This window comes from Meleagris gallopavo, chromosome 10 (assembly GCF_905368555.1).
Source record: "Meleagris gallopavo chromosome 10, MGAL_WU_HG_1.1, whole genome shotgun sequence".
NCBI lineage: Eukaryota > Metazoa > Chordata > Aves > Galliformes > Phasianidae > Meleagris > Meleagris gallopavo.
In genome coordinates this window covers 5,327,294-5,351,282 of record NC_139413.1, presented here as the reverse complement: position 1 = coordinate 5,351,282, position 23,989 = coordinate 5,327,294, and the positions used below count along the sequence as shown (strand labels likewise).

Sequence of the window (23,989 nt, the reverse complement as noted above, 5' to 3'; positions counted from 1 at the left end):
GAGGGATGAGTATGCCTTCAGAAATAATCTTTTCTTCCCATCAAGACCTCAGGGAAAACATGTACATTAGCCCTTTTGTCTCTGAATTTCTAAATAATTAGTGTTTCAAGCTCCTGTCTAAACAGGAAACACCTTCACTACTGGCACCAGAACTCCTTTTCCCTTGAAGGCTGGCTACAGCTTTCCTCTTCTATGGAATGCAGAGGAAGACTGGAGTTTTTTTCCAGGACTTCAAAATTGTATGTAATTTTACAGCTCTTTGCCATGGGATAAATGTCTACCATACAAACTATTTTGATATAAATACATTCGAAATATTTTCATATTTGAATGACAAATATGCCTACTATGCAAGAAATGGAACTGACTTGCTCACAGTAATTTAATTCTCCATTTTGTCTTAATTCTCCATTTTGTCTTGCCATAAACGCATAATTAACATGCTTTAAGAGGAAGGCCGGCTTAGAAATGTATAAATGCAGGTGAAACCTTACAGGTAAAGAACCATTCTTTTAAGACATAGCCAAAAAAGTCTGAGTCTATGTCTGTATTTACATGTTTATATTCAGGTTATCTGAGGACCTAAAGTATCTTGTATCTTCTTATTTTTGTAGTAATAGCAAATTCAATTAAGACTTTTAATCATTTAAAATAACTTTAACTGCCTTCCATTTCCATAAGCTCCTGCTAAAGACACTGACAAATTTTTACCAAGCCAAGACTTAAATCTCCAGAGGAAGGAAAGTCTCCACGAAGAACTTCTGTTCTAGCACTGCTAAGGCTTTAGCATCTGGAAAAATGTTCTTTACAATTCTATCACTACGTATCAATCCAACCACTATTTCTTATACACCAAGTGGGCATAAAGAAATGTTCATCGAATTCCTCCTAAGTACTCTAACGCACCTTATATATTTTAGAAGATCAAGTAGATTTCTGCTATCATTCTTTTCTGGCTGGACGAGTGATTAAGATTCCTTTTATAATTATAGATGTTGCACTTTTTGCTCTATTTTCTAAACATACATTACTGGAACAGCAATGCATCGAGAACTGGTAGTTGAGGAGATTAGATCACTTGGAATATGCTTGCAGGTCAGGCAAACAAAGTGAGGGTGTCGGTAAGAAATAAAACTTTATTTTCTTGTTTGAAAATAATGCAGGGTGTCAGGAGTACGGTATGGTCCTCAATTCTTAAAAAAAAAAAAAAAAAAAAACAAAGAATAAATAGAACTTTGTTTGAATTCTAAATAATGTATCGACTGTGCTGCTTGGGATTTTATTGCATATTTCAATTGCTTTCCTTAGTATTTTCCAATACAGTTCAAGTATCGTTCTAGGTAGTTGCGTGGAGAAGTTGGCTTCTAATTACCTTTCTCTTTCCTCTTTCTTGATGTAGAGAGACAATATTTGCTTTTCGTTAGCCCTCTGACACATACTCTCAAAAGTAATTATCAAGAGATAATTTGGTTGGATCCTTAAACACTAATTTGATCAAATATAACAAACCTAGAGGAATCTTCACTCCAGGTCCACTCTGACCTGTTCTCTTTTCCCACTGCATAACACTCTTGCAGTGGGTATCTGCTAACTTTTCTGTATGTAGAAGGAAATTACATTTGACCTCTGTCAATGGCAGTCCCTCTTTGAATAGCAGACCTGAGTGGTTTTACTTATTCTTACTCCTAATATGTCTATATAGCTTTTGCTTGCCTGCTATTTCATGTAGTGTGTTATCAACTATACTGTCCAAATAGAAAATTAGTTTCTATTAGGTAATCCTTAATAGGCATCTATAGCTGTAATGGAAAGTAGGTAGTCTGGAGTGTTCCAGTTCACTTTAAAAAACCTAGTTTTTCAGTTGTGGAAATGAAGGCCTGGAGCTCGTAAGAACAAGAACATTCCTAAAAGCATGACTTAATTTAGATGTAGTCTCCCTTTTTTTATTTTTTTATTTCTTGACAGAGGAATTGGATTAATTTCATGGAACTATGTCTGCGTTCATGTAAGGACAAGGTGGGAGCGAACAACTGCACCCAGCTCAGAGCAGTGCAAGAAATGATGTTCTTTATTAAGTTCCCAAATCAATTGCTCAAGGAAGAAAGAGTGCAAATGAGAAACAGCAGTGAAATGAGAGGCAGGCTGGATGGCATTTCTGGCTTGAATACCTGCAGTTCAAAAGACACACTTGCATCAGATGTACATTTTTTCCTTTAATGTCTATAAAGCTTACAGTTCAACATGAGCTCTCACTCACAAGAATCCCAGTCTTCCTGAACAACACAGGAGCTGAAGTTTTTAAGTGCCTTTAACTTCAATGAGATTTTAACCTTTGAGTTTTGTGCCTTTAAAAACACTTCTCATGATTTTTTCTCTTTTTTTTCCTCTTTTATGTGTGTGTGAAACTTTAACATTTGTATTTGTATTCCATTACATCAAAATGGGATAATATTATCCTTGGATTAAAGAATTCCCTGGGAAAAAGAAAAAGAGCTCCATGTCGGTGATGCACAGGGGAATGCTGCCAACAAAAAGAGGCATTCTATTTTAGGTGAGAGTCTTTACAGACATATTGCTCTGGGGCTTGAGTGGTGGTTTTTAGGGTTTTTTGTGTGTGTGTGGTTTTTTTATCTACTGCAGACAAGAGGTCTCAAGCAGTCCTTGTAAAGGAAGACTATTGTAAACTGTGAAACACACTCTTCCTTCCCCTGGAGATTCCGCTGGTGAAAACAATTCTCATACAGTTTCCTCCACTCAACTTCAGAGCTTCTGCCGAGAGAAGAATGAGCTTTTATCAGTAGGAAGCTCACAATTTGAAGCAGTGAATCTCCAGGAATGCGTAAAGGATTTTTTCCTCTTGGATCTGGAGAGGATATAAACTGTTCTGGAATTGCTTATAATTCCTCTATGCCTACAATTATAATAGATGATCGATATTTTAAGAAAAGAAACTGCCTGCCCTCTCAAAACATCATTTTTATTAGTTCAACACTTAACAAACTCCATGAAATTTTGCCCTGCTGTGATGGGCCATGCAAACACCTTATAAGTCCCACTTTGTTAGGAGACAGGCACTTACAGACAGGCTAGCAGACAGGAAATGTTTTCATTCCAATTTTCAGATGAGCAGCTGAGGCTAAAGAAATCAGTCCTGCCTTGATGTTCTGTAAGTCTAGCTGTAACAAGTGAGGCTGGCCCAGGCCTGAGGTCACAGAATATGACGATAGAAAAGGCAAGAGTTAACCTCGACTTTCCAGAGTTTCTTGATGGTTTGTCTATCACACCTGCTAGAAAGTACACCTCTCCCTGCAAATATTCAGTGTAAGGTTTTAATTCTCATTCTTAACATTAACTGATTTTGCCAAGCTTTCAAGGACTTCATTGCAGCCTCTAGGAAAGTCAATTTTGATAGTAACAGCTGACTGTATACTACTTACTGTGTTCTCTTTCCTTTGATGGCTTCTCTTAATTGGTAGAGATTTATCAAGCTATGGGTTCTCACAAATGTTTTACTTTTTTGAATAAAGCAAAAGGTAGTCCTTGAAACTGCTTTATGCCTTTACCCAGTCTACCTGTTCTGCTGTAATATTTATCAGCAGCTCCAGGTGGAATAGAATGCTGATAGCTTAAGCTGTCAAGCTGTCAGCTGGTATTGAAAGGAATATCTTAACATAGTAACTCGCTTAGAAATAGGTTGATATATTTCCATTCTTAGGCACTTGTTATGCTGAATTCAAAGAGAATGTGTTATGCCTTGTCCCAGTTTTGAGGAAAAAATCTGCTGAAGTATATTCCTTATACCTACTACGATATACCCTACATGTGTCTACCCTTGGAGATACCCTATAGATAGCCTACATGCATCCATCAGATAATGGATCCTCTTTTCTGCATCATATGGTGTGGCAACGTGCTGTCAAGACTGATGTGCATTGGATCTGTCGTATCCCTCACCATCCCTGAGGGGATGGGTTAGTAGAAAGAAGTAATGCTTTTGAAACACCAAGTGAAAGCTCTCCTTCACTCAGACATGCTGAGAAACTGATTTACATTGTGAAGCCACACGGCTGTGATCCTGAATAAAAAAGTCCATGTTCAAATTCATACTGCTCATCAGTTGCTGCGAGGATGAATCATGTAGAGCAGTACAGTATGTACCAGGATGATGCTGATGCTGCTGATGAGTAGGGATCTACGTAGAATCATAAAATATCCTGATTTGGAAGGGATCCATGAGGATCACTGGGCCCAACTCCTGGCTCCATGCAGAACACCCAAATATCAGACCACATGACTGAGAGCGTTGTCCAGACACTTCAACTCCTGCAAGCTCAGTGTCAAGCCCCTTTCCCCTGGGGAGCCTGTTCCAGTGCCTGACCACCCTTTTGGTGAAGAACCTGTTCCCAATAGCCAGCATGAGCCTCCACTTAGTACTTCTTGGGGAAATGACATCAACTAAGATCTTAGCTTGGGATCCAAGAGCCACTGGAAGGACAGGCTGAGTGAGCCTTCAAAATATGTGTTTCAACGTGTACAGTATGAACTATAACTGTTTTACAGATCTGAAAGACAATGCCCTCTGTCCTCCTGTTGCTGACAACACTTGTTGAGACTAAACCTTACCTGTAATGGTGAGTCTTCGTGCCTGGATACTAATTTAGCAACTGAACCATGTACTGGAGTCTTCATGGTTACTGCCTACGTGGCTGTGGAACAAGGGGTGAGGTGACTCTACTGGTCAGGGCACAAGGGAATAATGCCACTTCCAATTGACCAGAGGTGGGACTGCTGGGGAGTGTGGACCTTGCAACACATCTTAAGTATCATGCCTTTGCATAGGGTGGAGAACCAAGCATATTCACCTACGTACAGCCCTCAGCAGTACATACTTTATATCCAGAAGCACACATAGATGTATGGATAGCCCATAACCCCTCACCAACCAGCTATAGCACAGTATCCATGACTACCCAGGTGTGTGCCTTCATACCATTGACACCATGTGACTGCACTATGCAGTAGTATAATTAATCAGTGTATACACAATCAATGTGGGTGGATTCAGTCTATGACTAGTATATTGTCTTGTCCACCTGAAATATTGTATGCACCTGGTAAGGAATTGTAACTATTGAGATGAGAATATTGGAACATATTGTTCAAGGTCAGAGCTAAGTCCACATTCTGCACAATGTGCTGTGTCCCACAAGGAAGAGATTGACCAGCTGCAATTTTAATCTTTACTCAATGAATTAGTTAACCAGCTTTTAATTGTCAATGCCTTTCTTACTGAGATGCCAAAAGAAATGGTAGCAGCTTGGTGCAAAACATTCTCCTAGGAGAAAAGTTGGAATCTATTTAGACAACAAACTCTTTAACTTTCTTGCTCCTTTCTGATATCCTGGAATTGTGTGCTTCCGTCAGTAAAGCTGTAATCTACCATTTGGCAGCTTGGCAGCACAGCATGGGAGGGCTGATTGGCAAGGGGAATCATTGAGCTTCATGTGTGAGGATGTGATCCTGGGGTTTTCCAAGAAATTTTTTTTACGTGGAATTTCCCGTACTATGAACAACAGGCTGGCTGAGAGAATAAAAGGCTGTACTACAGGCAAGGGAGACACAGTCCAGACACTTTGAGCTGAGCTTTATCTTCAAGTCCGTGTTCAGCAGCTCAGCAACAGAGAGCAGTCACTGAGAAATATTACAGAGGACTTCTACAGCACCTGACCAATACAGCTACAACCTGTGAGTATAAATTGGCTGTTTTATTATATTCTATCTCAGCTAGAGGAAAACTGGAGAGAGAATTCTGTGCTAATGTTGTTTTTTTTTTAAGAGCTATTTAAATTTAAAAGCTATCTTGACATTAAGAGCTGTTTTAAATGGTTGATCTCTCAAGAATGGAAATCTTACTTAATTCTTTAGAATGATGCTCTAAAAGTATGCAGAGAAGATTGCTCAGGCAGTATTTTATATTGGATAGTAAAAAAACGTGGTGTATATTCTCTACAAATGTGTTCCTTTGATCTTTCATAGCCATCTGCTTAAAAGATAAAGAGAAGAGAAAACACAGAGAAATGAATTGCCTGTGGTTCCTGTCTCTTCTTGCTTACGGTAAGTGTGTGCAGAAAACTATTTGAGTGGCAAGGTTAGTGTGCTTAGTTTTGAGTTTGGAATTAAACAGATATTTTTTGAATCTGACTGAATTAGCTTGAGGCTAGATTCACATAGAAAAAGCTGTAACTGCAATGCAAAACTTTACCCTGATTGCCTGACAAAAGTGTAATTGGCTCCTATGATGTGATATGAATTCTGCAGATCTTTGTATAAATGGACGTAGTTTGACAGGCTGAAGTTGCTATACTTGATGGTGACTTGCCTGTTTTGAAACTTGTTGGTTAATAACTTGTAAAATAATTGCCACTAAATTTTAATGCCGTTTCAGATATTGACAAATGTGCAATGTTTATAAAGTTTTGTGTATCCTTTCTAGAGAAAGAGTTGGGGAAATGTCCAATACCAACTTTTTGCCATCTTTTCATTCTAGGGCTTACAATACTAGAGGTGGTGAATTGTTGGACATACCATTATTCAGACACAAACATGACCTACAAAGAGGCAGAGTTATGGTGCAAAAAGAGGTATACTAACATGGTTGCCATTCAAAATAAGGATGAAATCAACCATCTTAATGACTTCTTACCCTTCAATCCGAGTTACTACTGGATTGGTATCAGAAAAATTAATGGTACATGGATCTGGGTCGGAACAAACAAAGAACTGACAGATGAAGCAGAAAATTGGGCTTCAGGTGAACCAAATGGCAAAGGGAACAACGAGGACTGTGTTGAAATCTACATCAAAAGAGGGAAGGATGACGGCAAATGGAATGATGAGAAGTGTGAGAAAAAAAAGGTTGCCTTGTGCTATACAGGTATAGTATCATAAAGTCCATTTCAGTGAGCCCCTGTGGAGATGAGATAGTGGAATGGGTTGTTTAACCTAGTTTTACATGCTAACTGCCTGACTGTGTGAACATCCTACACTTATCCTTACTCACAGGGCTGAGATTGCTCTTTTTCTAAGAGCTAGATGGATCTCACCTCTTAGCCCTCAGAGTATAATACATCTTTTCTAAGCAAGCCATCAGGCTCTATAATCAGTGGAGAGAAAATGGCTCTTTCAGAAGTTGGCTTTCATCAAGTAATTGTCTGAGCTAGATAAGAATTGTCCTTTTGAAGGTGTCTGTCTCTCTGCTGGCTATAGAGCATTGGGTTAAATCTAACATCATGTATGTATGCTATACACTCTATATAGAGATTACTAAGGCTAGGTTTAAAAAAAAAAATAAATCTAAGTCAAATATCTGTCAATTCAGAGCTGAGGTAAGGAAGAATGCCTCTGCTGAGGTTTTCTACTTATCTCACACATATTGTTCCTTTTGCATTTTAAATATCATTAATATCTACCTGAGAGCAAGTGGTCTTAGAGTTTCCCTTGGAATCTTTTCATTGTGAGCTAGTCTGTCAGAGGCATTGATTTCTGAAATGCTTCTGTAAAATGGCAGATTTAACTAATATATCAAAATTTCCTCCATTTCTTTTGCTTCACAAACTGCTTCTTTAGTGACAGAAAGATAAAGGAAGCACAGACCAGATTTAATTAGTGGCCAGTGCTGATTCTTTTATTTGATGGACTTCTTTCTGTTTTTTTTCTCTTTTGCAGCTTCTTGCAATCCATCTTTCTGCAGTGGCCGTGGAGAATGCATAGAGACTATTAACAATCACACCTGCCAGTGTAACCCTGGATTCTATGGGCCAGATTGTGAATTTGGTAAGATTACTACATCCTTCTTTCCAACCAGGGAGATGGTCATGCTAGCTTAGTTCTGTTTGTCTGGCTTGATTTGCCCGCTTAACAAAAGAGACTGACTATGTACCTTCTTGTGTTCCTTTGAAGTTAAGACTTGTGATCCACTAAAGAAACCTGATCACGGAAGCCTTGAGTGCAACCACCCGTTGGAGGACTTCAGCTACAACTCGTCATGCACAGCTCAATGTGAAGAAGGCTATGAGCTGAATGGACTGGAGTCAGTATATTGTACGTCTTCTGGAAACTGGTCCGACACACTTGCATCATGCAAAGGTGAGCTTGTCAAGCAAGGTAGATGAGATTTCTGCATTATACATAGCAGCACTGAAGTCTGTGGAACTCTATTAATGGATACAAACTGAGATTCTGGCCTATATCTAAAGCTGTTTCTATGCATTAGATATGTTACTAAGTTTCAGGAAAGAAAAAATGCTTTTTTTAAGTTTATCTCAAGCTAATGTCTGTGCTGTTTTTTATGCTTTCAGCTGTGACCTGCCCTGCTTTACAAATGCCCACTCATGGCTCTCTGAACTGCTCCCATCCCTCTGGAGAGCTTACCTGGGGTACCACCTGTGAGTTCACCTGTGAGGAAGGATTTGCTCTGACAGGACCATCCACGCTGCAGTGCGGATCTTCTGGGGCCTGGGACAAGCAGCAGCCATCCTGTGCAGGTACGTTTTTCCACGCCTGCCCGAGCCCTTGGGGCTATCAGCTTTGATTAGCATGTTGAATTCATCAAATAGTCTGAAGAGACTAAATAATTCAAGTATTGTCAAATAATAACAATCATCTCTGGTAGGTTTATAGTATTTCTCTTAAAGAGGTTTCGAGACAAAGATCACATGTCCTGCTGTATTAAAGTGGACATAGCAATACAATTTGAGAAACTACACTTGGAAGCTGTACTCCCAGCAGAAGTGGTAACAGACCGTTGAAGTGGGGTGTTCTGACAGGAACTCTTCATCTTCAAATGGGAGTTTACACCCCAAAAATGCATCTCATAATCTGGAGACAGTATTAGGAACAGCTTGTATGCTTTAAATACATATTTAAGAGTTCTGGCTCCACAGTGGAGCATGCTGTAATTCCTGTTTCCTGAGACACTGCTAGGGGTGAAGAGCAGTACTATGACTCTGTAGGGGAGAGCTCCAGGCAGGACGCATCCACTTGTCATCTGAAAGAGGAGCATTTATTCTGACCTACTCCAAGCTAATGTCTGTGCTGTTTTTTATGCTTTCAGCTGTGACCTGCCCTGCTTTACAAAAGCCCACTCATGGCTCTCTGAACTGCTCCCATCCCTCTGGAGAGCTTACCTGGGGTACCAACTGTGAGTTCACCTGTGAGGAAGGATTTGCTCTGACAGGACCATCCACGCTGCAGTGTGGATCTTCTGGGGCCTGGGACAAGCAGCAGCCATCCTGTGCAGGTATGTTTTTCCACGCCTACCCGAGCCCTTGGGGCTATCAGCTTTGATTGGCATGTTGAATTCCTGAGACCTCTGTGCTGACTGCTGTTGTGATCTGTGCGTTGCAGCTGTGAGGTGTGAGGCTGTAACCTGGCCAGAAGAAGGTTCTGTGAGCTGTGCTTCTGCAGATCTCACCTATGGCTCATATTGTGATTTCCATTGCCGAGAAGGCTACGTTTTGGAGGGCCCATCCAGCATTAAGTGCATGGCACAGGGACAGTGGTCAGAGCCGTTCCCAAAATGCAAAGGTGAGATTTACTGGGTTAGAAATCATCTGTTAAACTTAACATTAGCTCAAATAGTCTGAAAAGACTGAATAATTCAAGTATTGTCAAATAGTAACAATCATCTCTGGTAGGTTAATCTCTTAAAGAGGTTTCGAGACAACGATCACATATCCTGCTGTATTAAAGTGGACATAGCAATACAATTTGAGAAACTACACTTGGAAACTACTCCAGCAGAAGTGGTAACAGACCATTGAAGTGGGGTGTCCTGACAGGAACTCTCCATCTTCAAATGGGAGTTTACACCCCAAAAATGCATCTCATAATCTGGAGACAGTATTAGGAACAGCTTGTATGCTTTAAATACATATTTAAGAGTTCTGGCTCCACAGTGGAGCATGCTGTAATTCCTGTTTCCTGAGACACTGCTAGGGGTGAAGAGCAGTACTATGGCTCTGTAGGGGAGAGCTCCAGGCAGGACGCATCCACTTGTCATCTGAAAGAGGAGTATTTATTCTGACCTACTCCAAGCTAATGTCTGTGCTGTTTTTTATGCTTTCAGCTGTGACCTGCCCTGCTTTACAAAAGCCCACTCATGGCTCTCTGAACTGCTCCCATCCCTCTGGAGAGCTTACCTGGGGTACCACCTGTGAGTTCACCTGTGAGGAAGGATTTGCTCTGACAGGACCATCCACGCTGCAGTGTGGATCTTCTGGGGCCTGGGACAAGCAGCAGCCATCCTGTGCAGGTACGTTTTTCCATGCCTGCCCAAGCCCTTGGGCCTATCAGCTTTGATTGGCATGTTGAATTCCTGAGACCTCTGTGCTGACTGCTGTTGTGATCTGTGCGTTGCAGCTGTGAGGTGTGAGGCTGTAACCTGGCCAGAAGAAGGTTCTGTGAGCTGTGCTTCTGCAGATCTCACCTATGGCTCACATTGTGATTTCCGTTGCCGAGAAGGCTACGTTTTGGAGGGCCCATCCAGCATTAAGTGCATGGCACAGGGACAGTGGTCAGAGCCATTCCCAAAATGCAAAGGTGAGATTTACTGGGTTGGAATATGTTTTCTTGTTAATGTGCAATACTCTGAAATCCTATCCATGAGAGTACAGGTTCAATTCAATAAATATCCAGCACTGATTCAATGCACAAAGTAATATCATGGCCTCAGTAGAGGTTAGTTCTTGGCAGGATATATCTTCTTGTCAGCTAAAAGAGGAGTATGTTATTCTGACCTGCTCCAAGCTAATGTCTGTGCTATCTCTAATGCTTTCAGCTGTGACCTGCCCTGTTTTCAGAATACCTGCTCATGGCTTTCTGAACTCCCCTCACCCCACATTCAAATGATTTTGAACATACAGTGTACATTTACTAGTGCAAAGAGTAGGGTCAAAGACAGGAAAGTCGTTTACGTCTCAACCATTTTTTTTCTTTATTTCAGTTGTACAGTGTGAACCACTGAAGTCTCCTGAGAAAGGTTCCATGGATTGCATACATGGTGCTGGGAACTTCACATATAACACAGCCTGCCACTTCAGCTGCCTAGAAGGATGGAATCTCAGTGGATCTCATGTTCTTGAGTGCAGTCATTCAGGAAACTGGAGTGCCAGTCTGCCCACATGTGAAGGTATTCTATCTGTGACTAACCAGAAAAAAGATCTCACTATTTTCCTGGCCAAAATAGGAGGCATGGAAGGGTGGAGGGCATAACAGCAAGTAATGAGTTAGAACTTGTAGTGCAGCCCACAAAGGAAGAAACCTAAGGAAATCTCTGAATAGGATCCTTGAAAATAGGAGGGAACATTCCTGATGGGTCTCGATGGGAAGCCTTGATTTTTTTTTTTTTATTTTTTTTATTTTTTTTTAATCAAAACCAAAAGCCTCAACCTGACTCTAGGCGTTTTTTTGTGTGTGTTCTTAACTAAAATATTTCTCATGCTGAGCTATTTCCATGTTAATGAAGAGCTTTTCTAGAGAAGTAGAGCATTATAGAAAAATTTGCATTACTCAGTCTGCTTCTCAGTAAAAGAAGTTTGTAGATCTATAAATCTGATGTGATAGCTTCTTGAGTGAGCTCCTCACAGAGCTTTTCTGTGAAAGGCTGTAAATTTACAGGGCAAAAGTCTCCCTTTTCATCCAAGACAGTAAGAGCTCTTCCCCTGTCCCCAGTAGGAACATGATTGGCTCAGTGATGTGCCTTTGCTGTAGGTCCCAAGAGCTCAACTCCACTCTATTTGGGCAGAATTCAGATCCCTGAATAATTTCATTGATTTCAGTCGGACTCTCAAAGAGGAGGAAACCACGTGCCTCTTGATCTCACTGCAGCTGTTTTTCTTCTTTCAGCTTCTCAACAAGTTGCCTATGTCACTGTGGGCATAGCAGCCACCACTACCTCTCTGCTTGCCACAGCATCATTTCTCTTTTGGCTTGCAAAACGGTTACGAAGCAAAGGTGAGCAATTGGACTGTTTCCATTAATTTTATTTACCTTCCTGAAATTTGTTTAGTGGGGAGGAAAAACCTCAAACATTTGCCTTTTGAAAAAGTGAAAATATTCACGTAAACAAATTCCAGTGTTACTTTCAGGAAGCCTGCATGTGTGACATGTTTGGTTTTATGATAAACATTTAAAAATCTGAAAGAGTTAAAAAATAATTGAGAAAACAAGAATTAGAGATGAAAAAGCCAATGGTTATTCATCAGTAATTACTGCCAGGAAAAGTGAACGGGAATTTGAGCTGGGGCTAATGACAATACAGTAATAACTAGCTGTGAGATTTCTGTTGCTAGATGAATGGTTTTTATCAAATATTCAGATAAGATTTTTTAATAGGAAAAAAGTTTGCAAGAGAGGGCTTTCATCTTGAAACGCTAATATTTTTTTTCTTTTTCTTCTTGCAGTAAGGAAATTCACTCCTGCCAGGTAAGTTGTGTCTCAAAAAGCAGCATGAAAAGCATTGCAATCGTTTTGCTAAAATCCAGTAGGTATAGAACAGTTGTCACTAAAGTACTTTTCATTTCTGTTCTTACAGCAGCTGTCAGCACCTCACTACTGAAAACCAGAATGTCTAACTCCAGGTGTTTCAGGTAAGCACACGAGATAGGTGCATTCCCAAATTCTCTTCCTTCTAATCACAGAAGTAATCAGAGCCTACTAATTGCTACACACTTGCAAAAATTGCAATGTACGCTTTGTGGTACCTAACATGACTTTTGCCATTGCACCAAAGTTCCTAAGGAAACTGATAGATTTACTGATTTAGAAATTGTCATTCAGCTCCTAAGGGATTATTGTGCTATGCTGTCTGTCTAGCTGTATATAATATTAGGAACACTTCTGTACATTCTTGCTTCCTGTTGCATACAAAATTCCTCTGATGTGACAGCAAGTACAAATCTGTGCCAATTTTTCCAATTTATAGAGGAATGGTCTTCTCTCTGCAGGAATTGAAGCCATCTTTGCTTATGTCTCAGAGATTTTCAGGAAATGAAACTGCATGCAAATCAGCAGCTGACCAGATGTTTTTACCTCTTGCTGACAAGATGATTCACCTTGTGTATTGCTCAAATTTTGAACTCAAGCTGTCTGGTATTTCCATAGAAGACTAACAAGCAGAGAGCAAAACTCTGGCCTTCTGGCAAAACACTGTCTACATTCAGTCATGTAGTTATCATAACTGGGAGCTTGCCATGTCTTGTCCAGATGGTGAGCAAATAGTAAGCTGCTGCCTAAGGAGGAGGCTGGTTTCTCCTCTGGTCTACTAGGTGAGGTACCTAGGTGAGGTGAAGACATGCATTATTTCACCTCACTTATTACACTGCTGGAGATGTCTCCTTTGGAGACATATGGGTTATGCTGGCAGAAACAAAATAATTGGGGTTAAAAACATTCTCTGAATTGCTTTGAAGCCATTGATCTGGCTTATTCTTGAAGTCATTTTATTTTAAGATGTTCCCATATGCCTGAAATGATATAGGCAATTATCTGGGTTTCTGCTGCATGTTCCAGAAAGCCTTTGAACTTTCTTTTTGTTGATGGCACTGGGAATGATAGTGCTTGTACTTGGTACTCTGGTTTCTGAATGCAGCAAGTAGATGGGAAGTTCTCATCCCCATGGGATTGCGTACTGTAATACAGATGTGTGAATGTAAATATTTAATTTGTTGTGTAATTTTTACCGAGGGTATTTCTGTGCTGTTAATTGGAAATATATTTAAAACACTTGATCCTGATCTGGGCCTAGGACATTTTAAAATAAGTCCAAAATATGCAGGCATGTAATCTTATGAACATAATTTACAGATAAAATAGAAGCCTCAGATTTTTATACATGTTGCAAGTATGACTTATTGTGCTGTTAAAGGACTTCAAATGAGAGTCTTAAGTTATGTTTAAGTTATAAATTAATCATCTCTGCTAGACTTAGAATCTGATGTGTATTGTCCTATTTGTAGCAGTATTTAATAAAATTTTTTAAAGAGAATGCTCCCTTTCTGAAAATGTCCATCTTTTAAATGTGCCCTGTGAATATGGCTTCAGCAGCAGAAAGTCAGGGTGTGGGGAAGATGGTTAAACTGTAAGACTGGAAGCTTGTACTTAGCTTTTCATGTCTTCGTAGTAGTCAGGGAAAGAGCAGCCAGCAGATGGCACTGACTGCCTGGGAGCCAGCACAGCCATAGCTGGACTGAAAACCAGCATTTCTGGTCCTGAAAGGAAGAAAGCTCAGCACTGCATCCCATAAAGAAAGTGCATGGAACAGCAGTGAGCTTCGACACATGCATGCTCAGGAGGGAGAGGAGAGCAGAAGGAAAAGCAAGTGGGTGACCTTGGTGCACAGTTAACAGCATGCACCACTTAGCTCATGCAGGCCTTTTGCAGCCTATTCTGCCGGGAAGTTAGCAAAGGACTGGGAGAACATGGGCTAGCAGGTGAAAGCACAGCTCTGTGGTAACTGATTTCTGGGGACCTCCATTACTCCCACTCTGTCTTGGGCTGTAACAAATGCTGCCCTAGGGTAGTGATGGCCAGCTGCCAGGAATGGCCAGGTGCTGCTGTGGCTGCCCTTCCCCAGCCGTTGACACATCCAAGAAAGCTGCACTATGGCTCCAGCCCTAGGCAAGGCTCAAGAGAAGCCATCAGACCAGCTAGCAAAGATAGTCAGAGGTTGCTGCACCAAGATGAACAGGGTCCATTGCTGTTTATCCCAAACCGATTAACAAATCGAGAGCGGCTGCCAGCTCTTCCCCCCGCCTTGACAAGGTGGGGCCCAACCGTGTGAGCAGATGTAGAGCAGTAATCCTTCAGGTTCCCTGAGGGGATGTAGAGATTAGCCCGAAACGCCCTGCTCTGAATCCCTGCAGGAGCTGTTTTGAGAGCTAAACCACCACATGGGTCTCCCAGCCTGTCCTTGTTGTTGTCCTCTATGTGCAAAGTCCTGTAGCATCCTCTGGAGACAGCTGCTCAGGCCACCATGGCTCCTGCCATTCAATCAAGGGAGCCCAGCTTCTCTCCGAGGAGCTGACCGGAGCTAGTGCTGCTAGCAGCTTTTCTTTACTTCTCCTGGGATCTTATAGGACTTGCACTGTTTTTTCCTGCTTCAGGACACAAATTGAGGGACATGGCTTCTTGGGCATGGTGGTGATGGCTTGGTGTTAGGACTAGATGATCTTAGCGGCCTTTTCCAACCTGAATGATCCTATGAAATTACCAACTGTGATGTTATGGCATGTCCAGGCCTATAAGATCTTCAGAGAGTGTAATGTACACATCCCCTGTCATGGTGACCATGAATGCAGCAATTCTGTTTGATGTCTGTTTGGATCCTGCTCTGGCCAGAGTGGCTGTGGGAATATTTGCTGTAAGATGCTCTCTAAATACCTCTGTTGTACTGCTCATATCACCATAGGACCACCAAAGCTCCACATATTCTTTGCTGGAGAAACTTTCCTTATCTCCTGTTGTTCTATTTCTCTTAAACTCCTCGGTTCTCGGGCCCGCAGCAGTATAAGCCCTGCCCACATTGGGATTGTGCCTTTTATTTTCATAAGCAATTAGCCATCAAACAAGCACTCATTTACTAGGGCCTGGCTGAAGCTGCCTTCCACAGCTCTGGTTTACAAGGGTTGGACTGGACCCAGCATTTGGCCAGCAGTTCTTAGCTCACAAAGGTAGGTCACTGCCACACGCTCTGGAAGCTGCCAGGCTTTGCAGCTCCTTGCGTGCTTTGCGAGGACTGGCAGCAGGAACTCTGAAGCTCTTGCAGGAGTTAGAGTCATGATCAAATCACTAACCTGCCCAGCTCCTGCTCTGGGAGCTGTCAGAGGGTATTAGGGCCGGGATGCCAGACTGCGACATGCAATGTCTGTACTATGTGATGCGTTCAAGCCCTTTGTGAGTCTGTTTTCTGTCCCAAGTCTTGCTCCTGCTTGCATTCCTCTGGTTTTTGCAGGGAGACTGGCTGCCGCTTCCTGGCCTGAGCCTGCTGCTAATGTGCAGCTGCTGGTGAGGGACAGATAAGAACACAAGACACTTGCTCCTCGAGAGCCGTATTTCACAGCAAATGAATACAACGTGGCCTTGCCCACAGGCTGGCAGGCCAACCTCCTGTTGGTATTAGGCAGAAAAAGCTTAGCAGAGAGCAGAACAGACACAGGTATCACAGTCCAGCCTCTAACATTTGCACAGTCATTTTATGGGGCTCCCTATCTCAGTTTATGGCTTCTCACATGCACACCTCTAAGGTGAAACAAGGAAAATTGCAGGTTAAATTTGGCCAGCGGAGTCAAAATTGGTAGGTGGTTATTTCTGCTCACCTGGTGCTGTTAAATCTTGCCTAGGAGAGAGGCAGGCCTGGCCAGCACAGTTGAGCTGTGGCTCCAATGATTAGAAAGAAATCCACTGCCCAGAAAGTGCTTGCACAGCTGATGATGGCCAATGCTTTCTCCAGCTCAGGAATATTGCCAAGAACAGGGCAAAAAAAGCACAAATACCTCCTCAGCAAGGCAGCAGATGCCTCCAGGCAGCTGCCAGCAGGTTTTCTACCTGCCTTCCCACTTCAGGAAAGGACGTTCCTTGAAAGGCCCAACAATTGCTTTGACTTTCAGCCCGGGCCAAGTGGGACCTTCATCAGCTTCTCGCCTTACCAGCTGCCACAAAGGCAACGAAGGCAGGTGTGAAATTGCAGGTGACTTGCTTGCTTCTGGCACTCCAGTCCTGTCATTTTGGGCTTCTGACAGCCTTTGAGTGGGCAGGAGGAGGGAGCATACTGAATCCATGCCTGCTGGAACAGGCTTGTGTCATGGAGCACTTGGGTGGAAGGTAAAGGGTTAAAGGGAAGACAGGAAACACTGCGTTCAGGGCTTATTCCACAGTGCGATTTCTGGGAAAGGAGGGGCTGCAATCAGGCAGGATGTTTTCTCTTTGGGATCTTGGGAAATCGAGCCCAGCCTGACCTACACCAAGAGGAAAACAGAGCCCAGCCAACGCTGCACGAAACAGTGACGTCCCCCCTTCATCTTATCTCATATCAGCGCAAACAACTCAGATAACATACAAATCAGACATGGTGAAATGCTGGGTTCACTTGGGTAATGAAATGTGCCACAGGGAAATGATGCTATTTTAGCCAAAATGACAGCAAGCATAGTTCTAGAAAGTCCTATCCTAAGAGAGACATGGCCCTATCCCATCCTCACTGCTCTCCTTTCCCGTTCCTTGCTGCAGCTGATGTCAGTGTGGCTGCAGTGGGAGAACAGAGTAAACCCTTGCTATTTTACGTTGACTCTCTTTTGACCAAGACACAACTGTTGGAAGCAACCAGATGGAATGCATGATATCATTTTCACCCCTTGGCAAAGGCTGAATTATCAAACCTATAGAATGCCTGCAGGTTGGGTGGGGGTAGGGTCTGAGCAGAGCTGAGAGACTCTCACCATGTTCTTTTGGAGGGACAGCAGTAGTTTGCATTCCACGGGTAATTGGCAAAGCCACAGTGCATTTTGCATGCACTGCTCAGACATCCTCTTCATGCAGAGCATACTCAGGTTGGTGGTTCATTTGAATCCAAGCCAGGCCAGCTGTTCACCTGAATGCATTTATCACGCTGCTCCTTTGAACTAGGGCAGGTAGATAGCACTGCTGGGGTCAGTACAGATCAATCTGCTTCATTTTCTTTTCCCTCCGTTAGCTTTTTTTCACAAATATTCAGCACTATTTCATTACCCAGTTGGAGCAGAGGGTGTAAGTTTTGCTCAGAGTGATGTCAAATCCCACCTGATATGCCAGAAGCTTAAAAACTCCACGTCTTCCCTCATACTGACTTTAAAATCCAGGTTTTAAAACCCAATGGAGGTAAAAAGTTTCTCATGCAATGCAATAACTGCAATTACTAAGAAACAAGCACCTCGCTCCTCAAAGCCATGCTGAGTGCAGAGAGCACTGTGTTACCCAGACTGCAGGCAGCATTTGCTCAGTTTGGCTGCATTGAGGCCATGGGCGGTTCCTTTCAGTGCTCATGAGTATTTCAGATGCTGCCAGAGGAAGCTCATAACGTGCAAATGTTCCTGTGTGCACACGAATGGCAGGCTGGCCCGTGTTTCTCTTTTGTCACTTTTACATCCCGTTTCCTTGCAGATTTCGGTTCTTGCCTCATTAAATGGTGAACGACCCGTCACAGCATCCTTCCCTGTGTGCTGCCTTGAAGGTCAGCCTTTTGGCATGGAAACTGGTGACAGCTCTGGAGACTTTTAAAGCACTTTATTCATGTTCTAGCAGGATGCAGGAATGGTTACAAATGGCAGATACTCTCTGCTTTCATGTCAGCATTGAAGCCTAGCTCCAGAAAGTGATCTGCCTCTGAGAAATAGTAGAATCATTAAGGTGGAAAAGACCACCTAGTCCAACCATCAACACATCCCCACCATGCCCAGTGTAGCAGAAATGCTAAGTCACAGCCTGAAGCAGTGATTGAACACCTGGTAGGAAGGCAGGGCCCACTCAGGGGAGCTCAGGTGTGTGCAATGAACCTGAGTGATGGAAGGGCTGGAGCCAGGATCCACCCCTTCCCAGACCTCATTTAAGGGTTGGCTGTGGAATTAAGGGATTTTTGTTTGTTTGTTTGTTTCCTTCTGGAGATTTCTATGTATCTCAAGCCTTTGGAAGGTAAGCAGATTCTTTCCTTTATTTCTGTACTGACAGCTGTTGTGTTTGAGCAAGTTCTCATTTGCTGCATCCTAGGACTTTGCTACTCTGCTGTCATTGCTGTGCTTTCCATTGCCTTACACCCGCTGACTGTGCCCCCTAGTGCCACATCCACACTTGTGGGCAGTGGAAATGCTCTGGGGAAGGATGGACTGTCTGTCTTACAAATGTTTTGGGAATATGGACTCCTCTAGACTTTGTAATGAGCAAAGCTAGTTCTGAAGAGCAGGTTTTTCTCTGAGCTTGTATCTGGGGAAAGATCTTGTCAGAGCATCCTAAGAAATGAGATTCAAGGGGCTCTGAGAAGTCACCTACTCCAAAGCCCTGTCCCTGGCTGAGTGATGGCACGCACATCAGTGGAAGCTGACACTGTGCACTGTGACTGTGTGCAAAAATCAGGGGCTTTCTGAGTGGGACCTGGGCAGCTGCAGGGATGCTCCAAGGAATTCCAGCAACATGGATCTATGGCTCCTGGATAGTTGGAGCAATTTAGTGCCTGAAACTCCAGCTCTTTCAGAAATCCCGATCTGTGTCTATTAGCTGCGTTGTCTTGGAGGGATGAGCACTAGTTTTATTTCCCAGTATCATTGATGGCTAAATCTGAGCAACTTCTGCCTCCGCATTATGCCAGCAATCTGTATCAGTCCTCCTTCTGCTCCTGTGTCTGGTGCAGGCAAATCTGTGCCGTTGAGGCCTTTGGATGCTGTGGGAACAGGTGCAGTATGGCACTCAAAGAACAACAGATCAGAAAACATATGGGACAGCTCCAGCTCTTCATTAACCTAATTGCTATAGCTTCCACCAAGGTCTGCATGTTTGCCTTGCATGTTGCTTCCGGTGCAGGCAAGCACAGTCTGTGACAGAGTGCAGACACAGTAATGCTATCAGCTGCCCCTTCCTTCCTAGAAGGGGTCCAGCTGTCCAGATCACCTCCATAAAGCCTAGTTCAGGGGCTCATGCCTAAAATGTGCGGCCCTAGAGATGCTGTAGGCATCTCTGAGAGGCTGAGGGGTGAGAGATGAGGTTTGAAATCAGTGCTTTGGCTTGCCTGCCCATCCTCTGTTAGAGGATGCTGATTGCTCCTGCAGGGGCAACGAGCCAATCCAGCTGTAGGTGGCTGGCTGATAAGTGGGTTGAGCCAGCACACCCGCATCCTTCATAGCAGGGTGGAACCAATAGGTGTTTATAGGAAGAGATTGTAGGGAACCTTCCAAATGCTCTTTGGTTGAAAAGCATAACTGGGTTATAGGGGATTCCTGCAGAACAGTGAGGGGAGTCAACAATCTTTCCTAACCTCTTTTAATGCTCAGATAATAGCAAGTCTTGCTTTAAAGAATCATTCTTTCACACTGGAAGTGTCTGGGGGAAAAACAAACAAACAAACAAACAAAAAAAAACAAAACCAGCACTCCCAACTTAAAGATTTGTCTTTTCATGACACTGAATTGTAAATAAAGCTGCATTTCTAAAAAGGCTACAGTAACCTCAGGGTTGCCTGAAGTTCAGATGTGTCCTGTAATGAAAAGCCTTGCGTTGTGCTCCAGACTGACATTTGAAATGAGTCGTCCAGATGCAGCCCAGCCAGCTGGCCCACACTTAGCAAGGGAGCAGCTCTTCCCACCGATGTGCTTCACTCCAGCAGAGCCTGGATGCTCTCTGCAGCCCGGCGACGTGAAGCGCAACAGAAGGGGCTGCCTTGAGAGGTGCAGAGATGCTAGTGAGAGAGGAGGGAGAACGCAATATCTGATGTGGGCACATCTTGTCTGGCTAGCCAAGCCAAATGTTTATCACCTTTGGAATCGCTGTGCTGCCCAAAAAGCAAAACAGACGTGTAGTAGTGTTGGCAATCTCTGTAGGAACCTCCTGTCTGCCAGATTCCCTCTCCCTGCCCTCCCTGCAGGTGCCAGCTGGGTTTTTGCTTTCTTTCATCCTAGGATCATGTTTCATCAAAGCAAGCACAGCCAGGGGACCTGGAGCCCAAAGGCTTGCTAAAATTAGGCCTGATCTTAGGTCCTGTTTGCAAATTGGGCCTGGTGGCATCTGACGTACAAAGGGACTAAAATCAGAGTTTGCAAGTCCTAAGTGCAGCTATGTTCATGTTATTGTTTGCAAAGTCCTTTGGGGCTGCTGCTGTGGGCCTGTTAGAATGAAAAAGCAGCGTATGGGCAGATCAAAGAGCCCCTGTCAAATAGATTTCGACACAGACGAGCAGCCCACGCTATCAGATGGGCTGACAAAGGAGGATCACGGGACAAGCACCGATGTTGATACAATCCAACCATGCTCACATGGGGCTGTGACTCAGTACAGGAGTCAGGCAGGTTTGCTGTGGAGTTTGGGTTTCCTGCAAAAACAGCCAATGGACAAGATGTGAAGTTCCACTGGAGTTAATGGGGCTTAAACAAATCTTTGAAGTTGGGTGGAGTGTTTTGAGTTTGAGTGGATCTGGATCTTGCTGAAGCTTCCCTTCCTATTGAAGCTACTTAAAAAACAATAGTTAGAAAGGAACAACTATGAAGAATAGCTCAAAGCACACGACTGGAATAGGTGTTCGGAATTACGGTATGAAATGTCTTCAAAAAGGTGATGAATAAGCAAAGAGAAGGAAGGAGGGAATGTGAAAAGTGTGGTTTGTGCCTGTTTTATTTATTTATTTATTTTTTCGCTCCGCATTATCCTGTGTATTTTTGAATGAAGAGGAAGCACTGATGTCAGGTCTCTAGTTTGGCTGTGACTGCTGAGCATGCTGCCTTGGAAATCAGTGTCCATTAGCAATGCTTTCCTCACATCTTGATATGCCAGCTCTGCCCATCCCCGGTGTAGAAGGCCATCCCTTAGGTGCTGATTTGAAATAGCAAACCATCCCAGCTGTAGTCTACACTATGGGTGATAATTTTGGTCCAGGTCAAGTCTTCATGAAACACTCGGATAGTTGGCAGTGTTCCACCAGTCCAATGCCCAGCCTGCAGAACAGCCTTCTAAATAGCATGAGCCAAGAGGGAGATGTTGTACCTATTTTGTAGCAACCCGTGTTTTACCTGCTATACAGTGTTCCTGTGTACTGTAGCTTGTACAAAGGAAGGAGTGTATGGGGTGTGTTGTGCCCCAGGACAGGGATGGAGCTCAGGTGTGAGCAAGAAGGGTGCACAGTGAAAATAAACAAAGGGAGGTAATTTTCCTCTCTTTATTCACCTGCCCTCTCAGCACCTCCGTCTGCATCCTTGGGAGATGTGCAGGTGGCAGTTCTGGCTTGGGAGAAGGGCTGGGTTTTGAAAAAGGTTGACCCCAAACCCAACATCCTAAACTACACCTGAACACCAATTTGAAATCAGGACTAAGGGATGCACTTTCAGGAAGCTTTGCAAGGCATACTCTTATTGCAGTATCTGTCTATAAAGGGCTACAGGCTCTCAGTTGACAAACAAACAACATTTTTTTTCCTCCTAACAAGGTTTCCTTAGAAATGGATCCACTGCTGAATCCTGAGTCTGCCTGGCATATTCCGGGGGACATCTGGCATAAATTCTTCATTATTAGATTACATTAGTTGCAGCAATAATCATTCACATGGGATTATTACATCCAAGCTTGTCTCGTTGCCTTTATCCTTTCACACATTGTCTTTCCTGGTTCCCCTTCAAAGGGCTGTTGTGAGCCTGTGTCAGAGCAAGAAATTAACTCGTTAGTAATTTATGCATCATTTCCTCCAGCCACGTGTATTTAGGGCAAGATCAATAAAATATAATAAGGAAGCGGGTGGGTATTGTCACTGTGGGGCTGAAATAATTCCTTTGGTATCACTGTAAATCCTTCCCTCCCCTATGAAAACCTGCAGTCCTGTCCATCATTAGCTTATTTTGCTGGGCTGTAGCAACAGGACATCGATTCAGCTCCTTTGTGCGCTGGCAGAGTTCATGTCCTGCTGCTTCTGCTCGGAGCTCTCGGAGCAAAGGTTTCAGTTTTTGGAGGAGCAGTGTTTCATAGCCTTTCTGCTGGCTCCAGCCGTGTAATTAAAGCTGTGCCACCTAACACTGCAGCCTGATCTCTGGAGCGGCTCCACGCGCTGGCATCTGCTGTGATATGTTTGGTCTGAGAAAGGGAGAGGGAATGCAGGAGGGATGTGAGCACTGTTGCTTAGGGCATGGAAGCCTTGCAGGTTGTGGGATGTGGAGAAGCAAATCTGAGGTGCATTGAACTAGCAAAGTTCTATTTGATGATCTGAGGGCCTGGCAGTGATTGAGAGGCTTCAGTTCCTGAAAGCCTCTAGCAGGATAAGTCTCGAGATCGCTTTGCACTCCAGGACCTGCGTGTTTTGTTGCCTTAAACATGGAGCAGTCCAGGAGAAGGCATTCAGAAACCCCTTGTGGGTCTGACTCATCCCCAGAGGAGCCCTGCTGGTGCATGGTGTTGGGCTGGGTAGCACACGGAGTACAGGATGGGACAGCAGGCAGTGCAGTCTTGCCCTCCCCCAACCCCAGTGATGTTGACACAGGCTGGAGTGGAGTGCAAGGAGATGAGTTCCTGAGATTATCAGTGCAGACAGGGAGAGGAATGTTGTTTGCTTGTAGCTCCTCTCCATCAGGACTGGCAAAACCCAAACACAGAGGGGAGATGCTGGTGGACACCCACGCATGGTCTGAGTGTAATGGAGATAAAAGCAGGCACGGGGATGAAGCCAGGGGATCTGACTGCAGCACAAGACAAATGGATTGCAGCACAGGCTGGCTGCCTTCTGAAAGCCTACTGCAGACACGGGTCTGTCCAGGTCACCCACATGCAGGCAAGGATGTTTCTCCTCATCATCTGCCCAACAGGCACCGAGACAGCTTCACTGAGGCCAAAGCCAGCTCTGCTTGGTCTCCACTGGACTCCAGCAGGGATGTGGCTAATGCTGTGTCCTCCTTAATGGCAAATGTTGTTGTAGAGCAGGTATGTTCACAGACGAGAAAAAAGGCCAACTGGCAGAGAGAAAGCAAGAGAGGAGGAGGAAAGCTGAGCTGAGGGTGCTTGTGATGGAATGACTGTTGTTTTGTGTGGTTTGGTTCCATCGGGAGCCCGGGTTAGAATCACAAAGGTTGTAAAAGATTTCTAGATCATCTAGTCTGTGTGGCCAGCCCTCCCCCCAGCATTGCAACACCTCGAAGGGACAGGAGCCCAAAGAGCAAACACAGGAAACCCCAGCCCTGGTCAAGGTCTGGGAGGTAAATTTGTAACTTGGGACAGATTGTGA

General features: G+C 43.7%; 1 protein-coding gene across 4 annotated transcripts; it reads left to right on the top strand.

Annotated features, from left to right (window-relative positions):
* Positions 1 to 4,510: 4,510 nt before the first annotated feature.
* SELE (selectin E) lies at positions 4,511 to 14,044 on the top strand. Of its 4 annotated transcripts, XM_085231740.1 has the most exons (16): positions 4,516 to 4,631; positions 5,577 to 5,745; positions 6,037 to 6,114; positions 6,548 to 6,934; positions 7,726 to 7,833; positions 7,960 to 8,145; positions 8,358 to 8,543; positions 9,113 to 9,298; positions 9,406 to 9,585; positions 10,127 to 10,312; positions 10,420 to 10,599; positions 11,003 to 11,188; positions 11,905 to 12,012; positions 12,462 to 12,483; positions 12,593 to 12,647; positions 13,005 to 14,044. In XM_085231740.1, exons 3-15 carry the CDS (start codon positions 6,078 to 6,080, stop codon positions 12,630 to 12,632), a joined length of 1,992 nt encoding a protein of 663 aa, XP_085087866.1. In that variant the 5' UTR covers positions 4,516 to 4,631; positions 5,577 to 5,745; positions 6,037 to 6,077; the 3' UTR covers positions 12,633 to 12,647; positions 13,005 to 14,044. The 4 variants fall into 4 exon arrangements, with proteins under 4 accessions (XP_085087869.1, XP_085087868.1, XP_085087866.1 ...); XM_085231742.1 differs by lacking the exon at positions 9,406 to 9,585 and having other exon boundaries at positions 4,514 to 4,631; XM_085231741.1 differs by lacking the exon at positions 4,516 to 4,631 and having other exon boundaries at positions 5,428 to 5,745.
* Positions 14,045 to 23,989: the final 9,945 nt, after the last annotated feature.